The sequence below is a fragment of the Zonotrichia albicollis genome, chromosome 5 (genome assembly GCF_047830755.1).
Source record: "Zonotrichia albicollis isolate bZonAlb1 chromosome 5, bZonAlb1.hap1, whole genome shotgun sequence".
Lineage (NCBI taxonomy): Eukaryota > Metazoa > Chordata > Aves > Passeriformes > Passerellidae > Zonotrichia > Zonotrichia albicollis.
Window position 1 is genome coordinate 70,929,502 of NC_133823.1, and position 19,369 is coordinate 70,948,870.

General features: G+C 41.6%; 1 protein-coding gene across 1 annotated transcript in view; it reads right to left on the reverse strand.

Moving 5' to 3' along the window:
- AFG2A (AFG2 AAA ATPase homolog A) overlaps positions 1-19,369 on the reverse strand; it is a 161,372-nt gene that overhangs the window by 132,967 nt on the left and 9,036 nt on the right. Inside the window, 3 exon segments of the mRNA XM_074542018.1 lie at positions 3,453-3,662; positions 7,791-7,945; positions 19,087-19,342. Coding sequence (XP_074398119.1) covers positions 3,453-3,662; positions 7,791-7,945; positions 19,087-19,342 — 621 coding nt within the window.

Here is a 19,369-nt window from a genome sequence, read left to right on the forward strand (position 1 = left end):
ACGAGGAAATACAGTGACAAAGGGTTTCATTTCCTTCATGCTCAGTTTCAGAAAGCTAGATGACATCTAAAGCAAAAATGTCAGAGAGACAGGTTGTGTATGACAGCAAGGTGTCAGCAGCCTGGCAGAAGCTGAAAATTATATCCCCATCATAGCCATATGGATAGGTCCGATACCTGAATATAAGGGGTTTTTCTTACTAGCACAAAAAATGCATAAAACACATTTCAGAAGAAAATTACAAACTTTGGTACAAGCACAAGAGGATTGTGAAAGACAAAGCACAGAGAAGGCTGACTGAAACAAGCAGTCAGTCAGATCAAAAGCTGTTGATAAGTCAAGACTGGTGTTCAATCCTGCATAACGAAAAAATTATCCTGATCCATTCCTTCACACAGTCTTACACTCACTTGTATCCATGAGTGCAAAACACTGAAAAATCTGCAAGCAGCTGAGAACAATTCAGTTGTTGCCTTTTCTGTAACAGAGATTTGGAGGGGGGAATAATCCAGATGACCACTAAAACCTTGAAAAGCCTCAATGCTACAAGAGATTTAGAAAAAGGGGCTGGCAAGAAGGAGCAGGAAGAGCCACCCCCTGGAAAGCAGCTGACAACCTCCCCCCCTGTAAATTTAGCAGATACATTGTATTAGAAACAAAGAAAGTCAAGAGAAGGAACAAAAATAAACTATTCCCCCTAGGAATGATATGCAAGATTGCTTTGTAAAACAAACCAACCAACAAGCTGCTTTGCTCTGGAAAAGCAAAAGGTCACCAATCTTGGTGCAAATACAGCTATAAAAAGTTTTTGGCCAAGTATCAAAGAGCATGTTTACAAAAGGGCAACATTCATTGTAACACTAACCATTCAAACCTCACAATAGATTTCAGGAGAGAACAGGATGCAACGTCAAACATCTGTTATCACGTTATTTTCTTCAGCTCCTCTGCCCAGAAATGACATGGAGACTCAGCCCATCTCCCAAACCTCATGAGAAGCCAGTCAGACGTGGGCCAGAGGCTGCCTTGTGACAGCTCCCTATGCCCAAGACAGATGGAAAGGTCACATTTGAGCAGTTTGCTCATAACCCAGCTGAAACGTCTCACTGAACAGAGTCAGCTGTCCAAAGTGCACAGACACATCTGGCAAACAAAGCCTGCCTGGAGGTGATACCTGCTGCACTGAAGCAGGACAGCCAGCTCAGACAAGGACAGCACATCCAGCACTGATGGCAGGGAGCTGAGCTCGTGGCTCTAAAATGCACTGGGCACACACAATAGCTCCAGCTGTCCAAAAATCACCGAACCGAGCAAGCACTGCATGGAACAGAATCGATCTCCCCTCAGGCTTCACAGGCAAAGGGAGAGGCAGCACCCAGAGCTGTGCCTCCTGCCTGCCTGCAGCCCCTGCTCCAGAAGGGCCCAAGAACCTCTGCCCCCTGCACTATCCCAAGAGAGTATCCTACAAGCTGTACAGCAGACACTTTTCATCAGAATTACTTACTCCAGAGAGTCTGGAAGGAAAATGCAAGTCTGAAAAGTAAATCATCAAGAATCGCACGTTCGTTTCAAAATGCCTGATGTCAGTTCCAGGGATGGATATCCAAGACATAATGTAGAGAAGGGGAAAATTAATAGGGCTATAAGCAAGAAAAGAAAAATCCTCTCTCAAAAACACCCCAACAAAACAAACCAAAACCCCACAAATTCATCTAGTTTGGATTTATTGCAGGAACACTTGCAGTGGAAATTAATTCATGCCTGTTGTGCTTGAGAAAGTGCTACAGACGATGTTTAACACATTTAGTACATGATGGATGTTGCCTTTTTCTGTCCAGGAAACAAATGTGAAGTTAGAGAAAGTGGGCTGTGTTCCCTTCCTGGAGTCAACATGTCCAAGGTTGGACATGCTCCAGAGATGTGCTTCTTGAAACATCTGTACATTGAATATTTGACCAGTTCCAGGCCAGGGGACTTAAACCAACCGGGAATCACAGGCAATTTCCTAGAGCCAGACACTTCTGCAGCTTGTCAGTGATGGGGAATGTTGCACGTGCAGAACTGCACCATGGCAAAATGCTGCATTACTGTACACTGCAGCTTTGGATAGCTCCTGGTCAGCATGAACCACCCTTCACTCTCAGACAATTAACTGCATCAGTAAAACTGTCTGATGGTGCCATGATTGAGGGACACAAGACAGCAACAACATCCATTTTCAACTGATTTTCTTTTTTCCAGACTGCTACCTTCTTTCCCCACCCTCTCAGGCACCAGTGCTTAGGGTGAGACAAAGAGGAATGTTTTTTTTAAGCAGAGGAAAAGGTTACCTTGTTTACCAGTAACTCTGGAGCACAAAGAACTACTTTGTCTTTATGGAAGAGGCAGTAAAGGTAGCGTTTCTTAAGGGCTGAGGTTTCCAAGGCTGCCCTTGTTGATGTGACTGTGACCCAGAGGGCTGCCTGTAATCCCAGGGAGCCCGGGCAGTGAAGGGCTGCTGCCTTCAGGGTCAACCCAGAGAGGATCCACAGCGTGCCTGAAAGGATGGGAGGAGGAGGAAGCTGTGTGCAAACTAACACAGGAGGCTTTGTGAGTCAGGAGATGGTCAACAGAGAAGGGGACGTGATCTTACTGCTGAGGAGGAGATACTTTCAAAACACTTAAACAAATGTTTTTTCTTGCACTTCATTAACAATCTGACACAGCTGCAAGACTACCCCATGTGGAATCACTCTGCTGTCTTTTTTTTTTCTTTCCTATGCAGTGAAGCTCAGTATTATTATTAAATAACTTCCATTCATGTGTTTTCCATACAACCCACAGTGATCAATTACACTGATTCATAGGCAACGAAATCCAAATTTTTTTTATACTAAGTGTTTCTTAATGCTGAGAGAATGCCCCATTTTTACAAGAGTATTCAAGATATAACTGATTTTTCAAGCTTTCTGAAAACTGATGAAGTAGAACTATTTCCCCAGGAAAAAAGGGCAAATAGGACAAGAAAAAAATCTGTAATGAAACACAAACAGTGAGATAAAGAAAGTGACCTTCCTGAGGAATGAAAAGGAATATAAGAGATTAGATGATATTTCCATGCACGCAAGTAATTATTACAGTAACAGCAGCTATCCACTATCCAGAGGCACTTTTCATTTACATTGCTTTAATTGCAGTATAAATATTGTTGCCACTTTTAGAAAGACTTTAAACAATGCCAACATTTAAGACCTCACTCCACAGCTTACCTGTCCATCCCAGATATGTGCTGTGACAAAATAATTCTTTTAATAGCATACAAGAAAACACAAATTTACTTGATTTTTACACGGTGTTTGCAGGAGCATATAGGGAACAAAAACACTAAGAGCCACTGGATTTTAACACTGGAAATTGGTAAAACCATCAGTTGTTATGTAGGAGCTAAGAAAATGTGAGTGTGAATGGCCTACCTTCACTGCCAAGAAGTTGAGGCCACTTTCATGAGCCAAAGCTTTTGCTATCATGGTTTTAGAGCACCCAGGAGGTCCATAGAGCAGCACACCCTTGGGAGGCTGGATCCCCATTCGGATGAAGGACTCTGGATGTTTGAGAGGCCATTCCACTGCTTGCTTCAACTTCAGCTTGATATCTTCCAGTCCTCCTATGTCTGACCAAGATACCTGCAGAACAGAGCATTTTTACTGAATTCAGACAATTCAGAGCAGAACTATTAAAGTAAATAAATCAAAAATGCTCTGCAGAATGTGTACTGGTTCTTTAATAAAGTTGTTTTCAATGAGTCACTTCTTCAAAAAGTCTTTATTAGACAAGAAGCATAAGACAGGCCTGTCAGGAATACATAAAGGCATGTGTTATGTCCTACCAAAAAAGCAGACCAATCTAAAACCTGCCACACCTCTTCCTACAAGGCTGTCAACAAGCCTGAGAGTTTTCTCCACATCTTCCCAGCCTGCTCTTCCTCTGGTCACCATCCACTTCAAATATTAAACATGTCAAGGCACACCTAAATCAAATGATCTTCTGCCTTAAAACACCGTTCCAGAAATTTGCTCAACATTAATCATCCTTCAGCTCTGGAAAGGGAGTTCCATGTGAAAAGCAAGCAGGGTGTTGCTGAGAGGCAAGGTATTGCCTTTCCCCCAAGCTGAAACCTGGAATCACCCTTGGTTTGTCCCTATCTTCCCCTGATGCCAGGACAAGGAGTGGAAACTAGAAGTAGACAGTCCCTGAGAAAGGTAATTCAGTCTGCTATTGAAGTGATGAAAAAAAGCATTTGGATGTGGTGCAAACACTTTTATTTAAGACCAAGCAAACTTCAAATAAAATAAAATTTCTCTTAGATTATCAGACTTCAACGTAGAAGAAAATTACAAAGAGAGCAGAGAGCAAACAGCAAACATAACAAAAGTTTGTGTTTATGAGTCAGATATTAAATAGTGTGACTATTCATAGTCACATAGTGTGACTTGAATTTCATTTAAGATGTATTACCTACCCCCACAGCTCTTGATTCTATGTAGATTTGTAACTGCACAGAACTAAATCTGACACTCTTAGACAACTTTTTCTGAGGGCAGAAGACAACATAAGGAGACAACATTGTTCTCCTTTTTTCAGTATCAATCCTTACTCATACCTGGCAAAGTATGGACTAGTCATCATGTCTTTCTATCCAGACAAAGATTTTGACAAACATGAACAAGAGCATCTTGAAATTAATTAGGCCATCATGAATTCCCCTTAAGTTTCAGCAATAGAAGGCAAAATCTATTAGCAGTACTTTACATGCACATAAAAAGCCAGGGAGAGAAAACTTAAATGTTACTTTTACTCTCTTAAATATTCAGTCATTTATCATCTGCAAATATTCAGTCTTCTGAATATCAGTCAGGCATCGTTCAAGTGATTTTTCAGACACACTACATGGCATTTAAGACCAGCACAAGTGACAGAATTGATGAAAAAAGGTGAAGTAAGGTCACTTTACGTGAAGGTTGTTTTCAGCAATCTGGAGACTTATTCTGACTTTGCCTACAATTTAAATTCTGACAGTAGAAGGTGAGGAACTGGTGCTGCCATAGCATTAAAAGCAAAAATAGCTAATAAACCACGACCTTCACATTCTGGTGAATTCTTAACAGAACAAACTTGTCCTCATTTCAAAAGGAGAGAGATAGGTGTTGGGGGGGGAGAGGTGAGGGAAGAGAGGCTGGGGAACCAGCAAAAGTTCCACTGCTCTCACCTGCACAGGATCTCAAAGGAGAGGTCTTGCAACACCAGCAATGAGGTGTGACAGTTCTGTCACTGTGGAAATGGCTTTCAGGATGAGCCTTGGGGCTGGGCTCACACACACAGAACCAGCTCTCTGCTACACCAACATTTCATTACTGCTGCAACCTCTAGCTCCCCCCAGGTCAACAGAGCTCAGAGTGCAACACAGAGCAGCAGCTCCCCAGAGGTTATTAAGCACCAGTAATAAAGAAATAAAGCAGACAGGCAAAGGATGTCTTATCCAGAATCTTTTGCCTGCAAAGACACAAGTCTGAGTGTTGAATTACACTAAAGGGAGTGAAAAAGGCAAGCAAAACCCACAGCACGCTCTGAAAAAAATTTCATAAAGACCCACAGGAGAGGGAGGAACAGCAATTGCAGTGCAACTCTCCAAAGAACTGCAGTATTAACTTCCTGATTTATAATGTGCATCCTCTCTCCCCTAAATCCTTGCTGCAGAAAAAGCAGCCTTCATAAAAGGTTGTAACACACAGCAAAGTTCAAGAAAGGCTCTTTAAAATGGAAGGCAAGATGGTACACAGAACTAGGCAGCAAGGATTTTACACTTGCCTTGGTCACAGCCAACACAATTCAGACACAAGAGAAAGGAATTGTGGCTTTATTCAGGAGTTACTTTGAACTCCTGTCATTTGATTGGCACGTGGCTACTGCAAAGCAATGAAATATGTATGGAAGAGCCCCACTATCTAAAAAATGAAGCTGAAAATCAAAAAAATCTCATGTATGTCAATGGTTTTACTTGTAAGTAACTACATGGGCCAAAGGCCCATCCATACCAAGGGGGGTGCCAAGTGAGTACTCCATCTGCAATAAATACCTAAAAAGCTGATATTATAAATGTAGTTCAAATTCCTGTCTTCTCTTTGGGGAAAAAAAATCTCACATCTTATCATTTATTTAGTGTATCAAGTTATTTTTAGCAAGGACTTTTTAGATTACAGCCTTCACAGAATACTTTGAGATGGAATGGACTCTAAAGACCATCTAGTTCCAAACTCCCTTCCTTTGGTGATATGGGAGGACACAAAATCTGTTGCACCCTAATTACTTTAGAATCTACTTTAAACTCATCCCAGACAGCAAGCAGATGGCTTGAAATTTACCCTACACCTTCAGAGAATATGCATTGCTTTGTGGAAATGCAGGTCCTGTCAGCACAAAAATAATCTCCACTAGGCTGTTGATAAAGGAATGAATTGCAATAGTACTCCAATAACTCAGTGGATGTTTAACAAATAAAACCAAGTGACAATCAAGGAAAACAATCACTAGGAGGGTGGTTTAGTGGACAAGAGGAACCTGAGGAGTAGGATGACCAGGACTGAGAACAGATTTCCTGCAGTAGCCCAAGACCTTGCTTCAACCTGCCTGTGTTGTGCCATTGGGCAGCATTCCACCTGGCTCCAAAGGGACTGGAGTGCCTGAGAGGCACAGCAAAGGAATAACAACCTGAGCACACGAGCAAGGCAAGAAGCAGTAACTCTGGCTCTCAGCAGAGCCACTTAGCCTTGAGGATATTGGTGCCATGACACCATTTCCAGGAAAAGCTGTTTGGGGCCAGCCCAAGCAATTCCACCCTGCAGAGCACGGGCTCTTAGCAAGCCAAGTGTGACATCCGAGCTGGCTGCGTGCAGCATCCGGTTCACGGATTTCATTTCCCATTCCTATAAGTTTGGGAATAAGGGTCTACAGTTTTGCAATTTAATTCCCAAGTGACTCATTTTCATGCAATGAAACAGAAATGTTTTCTTTCAGGGCTTGGGGAGCTGCTGAGGAACACCAACACAACTGCTCACAGAATCAGGATTTAGTCAGATTAAATATAAAATTCTTTTGCTCAATCTTCTTAGCACAGATCAGAGCTGCCTTAGACCAGGTCAGTTCCCCAGCCCAATTTATGTTGGGTCTGCTACTGAAATACTATAATATGTAATTAAGAAAGGGCAGTGAGCATGGTAAAGATGAACCTGGCACCACCAAATGAACTGTTCATACAATGACAGTCACTTGACAGGTGACTGTTTGGCAGTCATCATCAGCCTACAGCATTGAATTCTGCCTTCATTTAAAACCATATCATACCACTGAAGACATTCAGGCCACATTTACATAAAAATCAGAGCAATCAAACTGTTTACAGTTTGTTTCAACACACTTTGGCTACAAATGCTAACAGTTGGTTTCTGCTTTAGTTTGTGTCTGCTTCCCAAAAGGCTCCAGATTCCATGGCTGCTCCAGACCTTCCTTGAAGGTTTGTACCCCATTAATCCACTCAGCATAAAAAAATAGAGATCAGGAGACACGATCCTGCACTCCCAAACTCTTCCTGGAGCATTAGGAACCATTCTGCAAACAGTTCTTCACAGTTATAAATAAATAAACAAACACCCAAACAGAAAGATGATGCATAACATTCAGTAGTAACCTGAGGCTTCCACTCCATGAAATTCCTCTCTTTTTGTGGCCCTGCCACAGCACTGCACAAAACAACTTACTTTTGGCACATCGATTGCCACCTCCCTCATGGCGCTGGGCCTGACATCCTTCATCCCCTGCAGGAAGTCATTGAAGGCAATCACCACTGACCCAGCCACGGCGCTGTCCCCCAGGCCGGGCCTCCTCCCCAGCGCTCTCCGCAGCGCGCACAAACCTAGAGAAACAAGGAAACATGGAAAGAGTCAGGCTTCCTCCTGGTGCTCATGAGCACAGTGTTCCACACACAAGCATACTGCAGCACCGGGAAGGAAATGATGCTCCAAAGTGTCTCAGTGCTGGGCCTGAACTACGTCAAAAAACACGCTAGACATTTCTGAAAAGAGAGCACAAAAAAGGGGATTTAACAACCACAGATAGAATATCAATTGTATCAGTTCCAACAGACAGAATGAAACAGGCCTGTTCCCCTTTTCCCAGAGATGAAACTCTCCCCATGTCCATACATTGATGTGAACACATTTTTAAACCACAGAGGAAGCAGGACAATGAACATTCAAGGAGATGTTAAATCAGCTCACAAGAAATCCACAACCTCACCCACTTCTCTATTATCTGGACAGTATCTTCACAACTTTTTAAAAAAATCTGATGAGATTGCTTTAACTTCCATTGGAACCATATTTTCCTATATAATAAGATGCCAGACACCTGCATTTTTCTTGATATGGAACACACATTCCCTGTGACACTCAATAGCTCTTTGTTCCCTTCAGCAATTACACTTTTCAAAAGCAGGCAGAGCTTTTACCCACTCTTTTGTTTGGACAAATCACTCACATACAGTATCTATAAATCTTGATACTAATTCCTAGTTCCCTCCTATAAATCAATCCCTCAGAAGCCACACAAGTCCCACCTACTCACACATCAATACTCCTCAGGCAGGGCCGAGAGGTACCATTGGCAGCTCCCAGGCATTCCCAAGAGAGCAACTGAAGCTCCTATTGTGTAAGATGCTCAAAAGCACGATTGCTTCCCCTCTATAATTATCCCTTTTAAGGCTTAATATAATTTAGTTTTATTGCTTCTGCTTCCAAACCTGTCCAGCAACTGAAAATGTTAAACTTTTTTTTTTTTGGTATATTATTACACGATGAGTATAATTTTATGTGCAGGTACACACACATCCAGATATGCAGTATCTGTTGCCATGTGTTCCAAAACAAATGAAGCACTTCATACCACACCAGCTCACCTTGCATGACCATAAAAAGACAAACATTTGTTAAGTCTCTTCTATATTTAACCAAACAAAACATCAATTAGTGCTACATGAAAGGACAATAAAAGGGATAAGCCGTTTCTGAAAATAGACGTGGTTTTAACTTTCAGCAGATTGTTGTCTTTTTTTTTTTCTGCAGAGGCACTGGTAGATGCAGACATGCAAAGTTTGTGACAATGACAGGAATTCTGCATTTCCTACAATATATACAACGTGTGAAGAGATCTAATACGTCCCCTGTGAAGCAGTACAGCTGGTGGCTCTCCATAAAGTGCCAATTACGGCAGAGTCGGAGCACCTGCATCCAATACTTTTGCAGGCTCTTAATACAATAACAGAAAGGAAAAAAGTTTGTATTTCAGGTTTCCCCTTGCACAGAACATCCAAAACTAATAAGATATATAAATAAAAACATTCCATGAGGCCAAGGAGAAAAATGAAAATCTGGTCACCAGAGGACAAGTATAAAATGTAACTGACTCAGTTTAACAACTCAGGCAAATTTCTCACCCACTTCTTCCTTCCTCCAAAGAAGTTCATTTTAAGCAAAAAAAAAACAAAACAAAACAAAACAAACAACTTAAATGAGACAACATAGATTCACCCCCCCAGATTTAAAATTTATATGCAAACAAATAGCAAACTCAACATACTATTCCAGTGTCATTGCAGCTAAGACTTTGTGGGGTGGGAGTGGGCATTGAGGTCCAGTCTTCTCATTTCTTTCAGGGCAGTCAATTCACACAGGAATCTCAGTTTAAAAAAATGCAAGTAAATAATATCACACTAAATTAAGGCATAGAGAAAGCAAGTAAAGGATAAAGATATCCACTCATTTCTATACCTACTCCACCAAGTACTCACATGAGGCATTTTAAATGTCATAGTTATTTTTTTTCCCTGACATGGGTACCTCTTAAAACCAAGCACGTTTATTTTAAAAATTGAGAGAGAACACCAAATAAAAATGCCCAAGGAGACCACGGCTCTTAAGGTTTGTTACAGCCAGTGCTACGAGGAGTACAAGTGAAATTTCAGTCCTCAGCAGAAGGTTTGAAAGGCAACAGCCTTGATCCAGAACAGGAATAAAGAGGTCACAGCTTTCCAAACAAAGCCGGAATTCATTTCAGCATGTGCACGCACACGCCGCTGCACAGGTCAGCATTTAATTGAAACAATGTTTTACATTAAAACAATAATAAAAAACAGATTGAAAAAGAAAGCATGATTCTTCCTGTTTCCTCCTGTTATCATAATCATTCTTTCCTGCACTTCAGATTGACCTCCAGCAAGAGGGGTGGGGGAGGGAGCCTCAGTAACAGGAGAAGGATACAGCCAGTGGCTTGCCAGAGGCAGGAAAACACATCCTTGTCTCGAGATGCTGAAAGATGGATTTAATGTAAGGAAATGCAGGGTAGGATGCAAACCCTGCTGCCAGAAGCAGTGCAGAGGCAGGAGATGGAATCCTACAGCAAAGCCATGTCCCCCACTACACAAGTTATAATGCAGATACAGACAGGAACACCTCAGGAAACATCGGGCACCTGGGTGTCTTCCACATGGGAAATTTGGGTTGACCATAATGTCATTGCTGTGAACTGGCTCTGAGCACAGCACTTGTTTCAGCTCTGCTTGCTGCTTTTCAGATGTCACTCCATTCTTCAGGGTTAATGAGTTCCAACAACCCCTTTGGCAGTGCCTGGGGGGCTCAGAAGTGGGAGCGTGGGTTTTCCCTGTTTTACTCCAGTCCTGCATGAGGGGAGGAAGGACTGAAGTGCTGAAGGGTCAGTGGCACTTTACACAGGCACAAGATATCTATTTTGAGTTAAGGCATAGTGAACAACACCGATCCTCAGTGAATGGAAAACCCCGGTTTAAACAAAAAAATTAAACAAAATAAAAAGGAAAAGGGGAAAAAAAAAAAAAAAGAGCAGCATAATAAGGCCTGCATGATTACAAACAATGGAAAATAAACAGTTTGTTCCAGCCCAGCAACTGTGTGCTCTACCTCACCAACTCATCCTGTCTGTCTAGAACAGAGGAAGCCAAGTGGACAGAGGGGAAAAGCCCAGCAGAACGCCCTGTCCTGGGACAGATGCTCCTTCTTTGGTGCCAGGCTATGCACAAGGTCGACAGCATTGTCTGCCTGTAAGATTTTCTTGCTCATAGCTTGGCTAAGTTTTGGCACATTAGGTCACAATAACAAATATCTGAGCCTAAAAATAGATGCCACGACACTGCTATTATTTGTCAGAGTCTGTGTATAATTACACATCACTGTAAATAATAGGAAGCAGCCACTCAGAATGACCAACATATATACTTTAGGTTTCCAAAACAGAATATATACACAGCACTTGAGGAAATAAACTGAGCCCAACAACATGGTTAATCATGCATCTTTTACTCCTTCTGCAAATCCATCCTGTCTGGACTTACTCCACCAGAATCCCAACACCAGAATTCTTAAGTAGCTTCAAAGAAATTGTTATCTTCTTGTAAAATTGTTTACAAGAGTAAATGTTTCTTCTTTCTCTGCTGATCTGGCATTTCCCTCCCAAATTCTTCTGGCCAAAGCCAGCTGACACACACCATTTCTCCCTGTCAGATCCAACGTGATCCTCTACCACATGGCTGGCAGTGGAAAGCTCAAGAGAGGGGCACGGATGGGTAAGACCCCAGCTTTCTTATGGCACTGAAGGGGGCATCTTCCATCTCCCTCTACTTCCAGATCTTTACATGCCACACTTCAAAATTTAACAGGTTTATGCACAGAAAAAGCATTTCATATAACTTAAAGCCGGTTTAAATATGTTTTTTAAACTTTTTTTTTAATTTAACCCATACATAAAACTGCATTAGGGAAAAAAAGTCAGGAAGGAGAAACCTTGACTTTTTGCTCTCAAAACCATATTCTGCAATCTGTCTTTAGCTGCCAGAGCTATGTGGGAAAAATCCCTGAAGAACTTTCATGCACTGGTTGCACAGGAAAGATAATGCCCTTAAATCCCTTGTAACCATAACATTGCAAATTCACTGGGTTAACCTGAGCACTAACCTAGTGCAGGGATTATATCCACGATTTATAGTCCTTCCTGAAGAGCCCTGAAATTGCTGGAACGTGTCTGTGGAGCTGCTGAGAGGTGTGACAGGGGAGGGCAAGGAAGGAAGGAAGGAAGGAGGAACTGCATTTTCAGAACTTCTTTCGTAGAGGAAACGCTTTATTCCCACATCAGGTACACACACACGTCATTTATCCCGACACTGTGCCAAGAGAGGGAAACAAGGAATACCAGACTGCCTGTTCCTAGACACAAATGTACCTAAGGGTGGTCACACGTGTGTGAGGAAAAAAATAAGCACTGCCAGGCTACCAGAACAGCAAGGGCAGAAAGACAATATGCAACAGCTCATGGCTAACTGCCCAGTCTAATTGTAATTAGGAATGTTGGCAAGGGATACAGCTAAAAATTCAAGTCAGGAGACTCATGAAAACTTTGCCTGAAAATGTTTAAGTGGTATCCCCCAATAGTAACCAATCATTCCACACACAAATGCCTACTAACTGCATTGCCACACATGAATAACATCATTTCTTTCATACCACTCGAGCTGCAGAAGCAAGAACATGGTGACATCTGCCAAGAAGGTTCATTTAAAATATTAGTTACAGCTTTTGATCAACTCTTCTGAAAAAATAATCCCCATTTCCTGCTTATATAAATATCAGGAGGCAGAATGGGATGTGCTTTAAACAGATTATTAAGTACTCAAGCCACAACTGTGTGCATGAAGTCAGCAATCCCATCATCCAATTAGCTGCAGATTTTGGATAAACACACACTTAAAATTAGTTATGATGAAAACCAAAAGTTCACATGCCCTGACTGCAGTGAGTGCAATGTTCCTTGTGCAAAACCAAAAATCAAGTACCATTACAAAACAAAACAAAAAAAAGCAAAGATTCTCTTTAAGAAAAAATATTTTCTTGAAGAAAAAACCTCCAAAAACCACCACAGAGTGCACCGGCATTGCTGTAGATGTAGCCAGTTCTGCAGAAAAGCCATCATTCCAAGCTGCTGCTGGAAGAAACAATCCCAAAATCCATGTTACAGAGGCCAAAAAAGCCACATTGTTTTGCCATGTGTGTGTGCAAGCAAGGGCCCATTTGCTCCTAACCTGCTCAGGCAATTGCATTGGTTTGGAAACACCCTCAGCTTCAGGGACCCGAGTTAAACACCACAGAGCACAGCACCAACTTCACACTCTTAACACTGAACATGGGCATTGGATTTTCTTGCTTTCCTTACACCATAAATTAGAGTGATGGAACACAGTGCCAGAAAACTCAGTTGTCCCAGTCCAAAAATTCATTTATATCTTGACTTTTATATCATGCCTGTGCTTTTCAGTGCATTTCAAAATCCAATATTCTGCCCTTTTTGCAAAAATTTCATAACACTTTTTTCTAATATTGACCATCTGACTAGATATGTTATTAATATTCCCCAAACTCCCACATTTTCTTCATGACCTTTTCACAAAAAGGCAAGCAGCCTTTCCCACCTCATTTTGAATGTCACATGGGAACCAGTACTCAGTGAGACAATGCAATAGCAGATTGTTTGCAACAGCACAGCTTCAATATTTGTCCCTGCTACTAATAAATAAATAACAACACAGACATGGTATTTTCAGTCACTTTCCATAAGGGAATACAATAATTATAGCATGTCAAACAGATTTGAAAGGGGAAGCACTGCAACTGCAGTCGGTTAATTAGAAAGCAAACCAAAAACTACCCTGTAAAACAAATAATCCCATTGCCTCGGTCATCAACTGCCTCTGTCAAAATCTGCATTTTCAACAGCATCTCAAACCCACATTCCTACATCTAGCAGCACAATCCAAGGAAAATATCTACATTTGCCACACACCCCCAGCAGAACCCAAGTCACAATTGTTGACCAACAATTGACTCAGTTGACCATCATCACATGCCTGTCAAAGTGGCTTCACAGATTCAGCAGAGTAATGCTGATTCATACTGGTCAAAAATGCATCTCAACCTCTTATTTCTCTAAGATTATTTTGTAACAGACAGCTCAAGCCAGCAAACCATTCTAATCCTAATGGCTAAGCAGGGTGATACCTTTTTTAGGCAATTAAAAAAATTTCTTATGCAAAACAAAGTCACCAGTGCCTCTTTCACAGAAGTCTCCAAGTCCCAGTGGTTGCAGCATCCTTACTGGAAGCAAATCAATGTTCTTGCCAGAGTGACCACTATTTAAACAAAGCCATTTGTTCTTCCTCTCCTCATGATGCTATCTTATCACAGCCCAAGTGTTTTATATCAGCACACTGAAATGATGTGTAATGAGCAAGGATGTTCAAGATAAATTCTGAGAGTCACAAAGCAAATACTTCCTTTCTCTGTAAACAATATGACTGAACCCACTCCTTGAAGAAATCAAGCTATATTTATATTCACCCTCTTGAAATGCTACAGGCAGCCATAGAAGGATAAGTTTATAATAAATTGCTATATTTGGAAACCTTTGTTGCTAAGCATCTTCTAACATTCAGTACAGTTTATACCATTCATGTCCCTGCTACATAATTAACATTTCATATGTTTTGTTTTTTTTTTTAAAAAAGAAGTACAGTGCTTATCTTCACCAATAAATTAAAACCATTATAGTTTTTTAGGTAATTAATAAAAGACCACGTGGCAAATGAAATAAAGGAGAAGCATCAAGATCTCAAGGTCATACAAACACTGATATTATATGCCAGTCTATCTTCTACATACTCCTCTGCTTGAGACAAAACAATTCAGAGGGCAGCTGTTCACACTAAAAACCAGTCTAGTAAATAATTTAGGATACAGTAGACCTCTCCCAACCTGAAGAACACCACTTTCTCAGCTACACACATAAATCAGCCCTTTTCTTGTCAAGAATTCTGTGTGTGAATCCCTTGGATGGTACTCAAGTCCTCAGGAGTCTGCCAAGAGGAGCCCAGTGCAAGCTGATGTCCCCAGGATGGAATCTGCAGGTTTATCACATCTGGCTGTTATCTTCTATGGAAATCTCAAGGATCTTGCTAGGCAGTAGAGAATCACAGCAAATCTTCATTTCTCCAGTGTAGCCATGACAGATATTGTAACCTGGACATGTAGATATCCTATAAAAATCAGCTTTATGGTTTCATTTTTGTGAGAGGCTAGAACTGTATCTTCAGTTTATCTTCTTTATAAAAATAAAACCACTCTTAGCTGATTATTAGAAGCATCTCCATATGAAGGTGTCATGAGTTTTGGTCACAACACCCTGTTGGGGAAAGTCCAGGTCACACTGCACAGATTCTCCAAGTTTCTTGTCCTCTTTTCCTCTCCCTGCCCATCCCAGCACACATCACACCAGGATTCTGCACACACCACAGTCACAGGGACCTAGAAACATCCAACACAAAATGGGCATTACAGGCCCCCAAAACTTCTTCAAAATTCCCATGAAAATGCAGAGTTGCTGAACAGAACATGAAACTTGACTGTCTGACCCCAGCAGTACCACTAAGCAAATCCTGCACTGGAGAACAAACAACTTCTGCCAAAAAAACCAGTTGGAATATGTTTAATTCTACAATGCTTATTTACTTTCCATTAACAAATGATCTTCAGAATTATATAGAAGGCAAACATCAAAGCTTTTATAATGAAGTATCTTGAGAAACCTGACTAGAGATGCAAAAGCCCTGCAAATACTACATTTACCATGTTACTAATTACTGCTCTCTTGGTTTATATAAGCAGTATATACACAATAAATGTGTTAAAAAAACAGAGTTGAAGCAGAAAGATAAGGAAAGATGAGTCCTCTGGAAAATGATCTAAACTTTGTATTAAGAATATAAACATATTTAGCTTGCAACCTTGCAGTCTTTCCAGCCCCAAACCTAAGGATATAAATGGGGCACGCAGGACTCCAGAGTCTCCCACAGACCACAAGAAAAATACAATCAGCAAGCAACAGTAATCCTGTGCCAAAACTGAGCATGTATTCCTGAGTTCTGAAATCCTTTTTCTAAGCTAGTTTCCACATTTCCCCTGTACTGAGATATACATCAAGTCTGAATGTAGCACAAATTACCTTAACATTTGAGAAAGAATTCTTAACTCAGATGTTGTCTCAATGCTAGGCATTTTAGAAATGTGCATTAGATGTCCTACCTATATGTTTATACCACATTTTATGATGTAATATACATATATATGAAATGTTATGTTCAATTCTAAGGCCTACATCCCCAAAAAAGTTATTGACAAACTGGAGGCAGTTCAGAGAAAAATCCACACAATTTCTCGGAAGGCAGGAAGGACTTATTTATGAGGAAAGATTAAAAGAGCTAAATATTTATAGTTTGGCTCAGTAATGAATGAGGAGGTAGGGGACATGAGAACAGCCTAGAGATATCTGAAGGGTGTAAACACTAAGGAGGGAGAGCAAACGTGTTATACAAGGATGTAAATAGAAATAATGGGATAAAACTAAACAAGGGAAGCTTAGGCTGAATATCAGAGAGCATTCCTGGACAGCAAGCTAGCTTGGCCCACAGCAGAGTTTCTGAAGAGAAGCAATAGGAGCCCATGCAGCTTGGAACAACACAAAAAACTAGAAAAAACACTGGAAAATTTGCCATTTGAAGGAATCATACTCTGCTGAGAAGAAACAGTATATTATAAAAGTATTTGCTAAGCTTAACTCCAGTGAAAGCAGTAATGTTTTACAAGATGTTGAAAATGTAATATAAAAAACAGATAAAGGGCATACCTGGAAAAAAAAAAAAAAAAGAAAAAATTCCCCAGCTAAGAACATTCCTTAATGATGAGCAACCTAAATTCAGTTTATGTAACAGCTCGAGTGACTCATGCTTGTGCAACTTCTTGAGGAGGAAAACTTCCCGTGGGCTGCAAGGAGTTAACGGTGCTGGTCTGTATTTCCCCAGCAGAGGTCACCCCACCGTAACAAACGCCAGGGCAATCCCACAGCACGGATTCCAGCTCGAGGAAAGAAGTGCAACAGGAAGGAGACATCCTCCTCCCCTCGTTCCCACCTCTGGCTTTGGATGCAAAGCTCCTGGATAACACCATGGCCAGCAAGCAGTCACAGGTAAGATGCCCGAAGGGTTTTGTCTATGCAATGCTCGACCTGCACAACATTCCAGATTTATTTTCTAAGAGGTCCTCAAGAAGTGGGTAAATATCATCTATTTGCAGCTGGATTATGAAGCCATCTGCACATGCATAAGGAAAAGCCAAACTGGGTCATGTTTGGAATTGAAACCACAACACTTCTCACTGAGAACTTGAGATTACATTAGTTAAGTGTTTACTAGTTGAGCACTGAGACACAGGCAGACTGACAGGCTTCCAAAAACACAGGGGAAGGAAAAAAAAAAGGGAGTTTATCTTTTTAATTAACAAATATAAACAAGCAGGAAAAAAATTATGTTTTCTAACTAAAAACAGCGCTTAAAACACGACTGAAGCCAAGAGGAAAGCATTAGAAAAGGAATAATGTCGTAGATTTTTTCATAAAAACTCCACAAATTCCTATTTGAGAACTATCCCTTAAAAATTCTGGAAGCTGGCAAGCAAAGCCTTGGCTGTTCCAGGTGCCATCACCCTTAATGAAACATCTGTCATGTTCAGAGTCAGTTCTGATGCAGGGATTATCCGCGCTCTGTGCCACTGCCAGAGGAAGCTGTCCCGGTGCCAAAGGAAATAAAAGTAACCAGCACAGGCAGCAAACTTATTTGTGAACTACAAGGGAGCAAACACGTGTAAGCAGGGCTGGACAGCTGGATTTTGACTCAGCTGTTTTAAAGGGCTGCTCATGGGCAGATTTCAGTTCCAATGCTCAAACTGTGCAGATGCACTCTAGCAAAACCCAGGATCTGCTAGAGCGTACTTGCAATATTTCATCCAGTGAAAACAGAAGTGGAGCATTCCCTGGAACATACTGAACCTTGGCATGGATAATTCTCCAGGGCTATGCCTGTTCCCAAGGCCAAGGGAACGTTCCAGCCCCCAGCTCAGGGTGTGCTCTGCAGCTCTCCAGCTCTGCTGCACAACCTGAGCCAGGTGCACCCAGCAGCCTCGCCCCTGCCAGGAGCTCCTCCTCCGCAGGAAAATGGAATACAGGCACAAAATATGGAGGGGAGACACAGGAAACACCCCTGAGGCCCACTGCCTCCACAGCCTGGGAACAAGGACCTGCAGGGCAGAGTGACCTAGGGTTTTTGTGTGCAAGGGGCTGTCTAGAAAGTAGAAAAACTCTTAGGGATGTTAGTTAATTCCCAAAACCATTGCTTTACTGAGAGCAAGCTGTCTAAGATCCTAGAAATGGCATGGGCGATTCCCCAGGGTTATTGATCTTAACACTCCATGTTAAAAGTTATTAATATTCAAAGAATTTTTCCCATCTGCCTGGGAAGAGCTTGGCTGTGTTTCCTTTGGCACAAGAATTAATAAACTTTCAGTGTTTCAAAAGCTATTAGCACAGACTGTGTCGAAGGGAGCGACCACCTTTGTTGATTTTCGCATCTGACTCCATTTATTCACTCAATCAATCACTTTTTATAACCGTGTTAATTAAGTTCATGCACATTGCAAAATCTGAGCTCCTGACAGGCTGTAGAGAAAACTTCAGCTCCTCCTTTTGTTTACAATACCTGAAGTTAGTTTACTGAAACCAAGATCAGTGTTCCCACCATAATATGAAAGGGTTTCTCAAAACCTTCATATCTATTCCCAGACCGGCCGTCTGTTCCCAGTAGCAGCCAAGGACAGAACGGTCTGAGAATCTTGTTGTTTATATAAAAGGTGGCTGAGAATTTAATTATTTACAGGATCAAGCCTGGGAGAGGCTGCTTTTTCCCTTAGCTGAATACCTTCATGGCCTCTTTCTTTAAGCCATGCTTCAACCAGGCTCTCCACAAGACTGTGGATTGGTTTTGCTTCACTAAAGAGACTAACAGTAAAATAATACCCCAAATAAACAAAGCCTTACCTGCTTCCTTGCACAAGGCTGCCAAGTCTGCACCCACATAACCATGTGCACTGTCAGCCAGATGTGCCAGCTGCTGTGCTGTGAGTGAATGGGGAACCTTCTTGAGGAGCTTCTGGAGTATGTCCAGGCGGTCCTGGGCATTGGGAATGCCAATTTCTATCTCCTTATCGAAGCGCCCCGGGCGGCGCAGCGCGGCATCCAGGGCGTGAGGGCGATTGGTGGCCCCAAGGACCAACAGCTGCCCCTCACTGCCTTCCTGAAGGCAGCAAACAACACCAAGTAT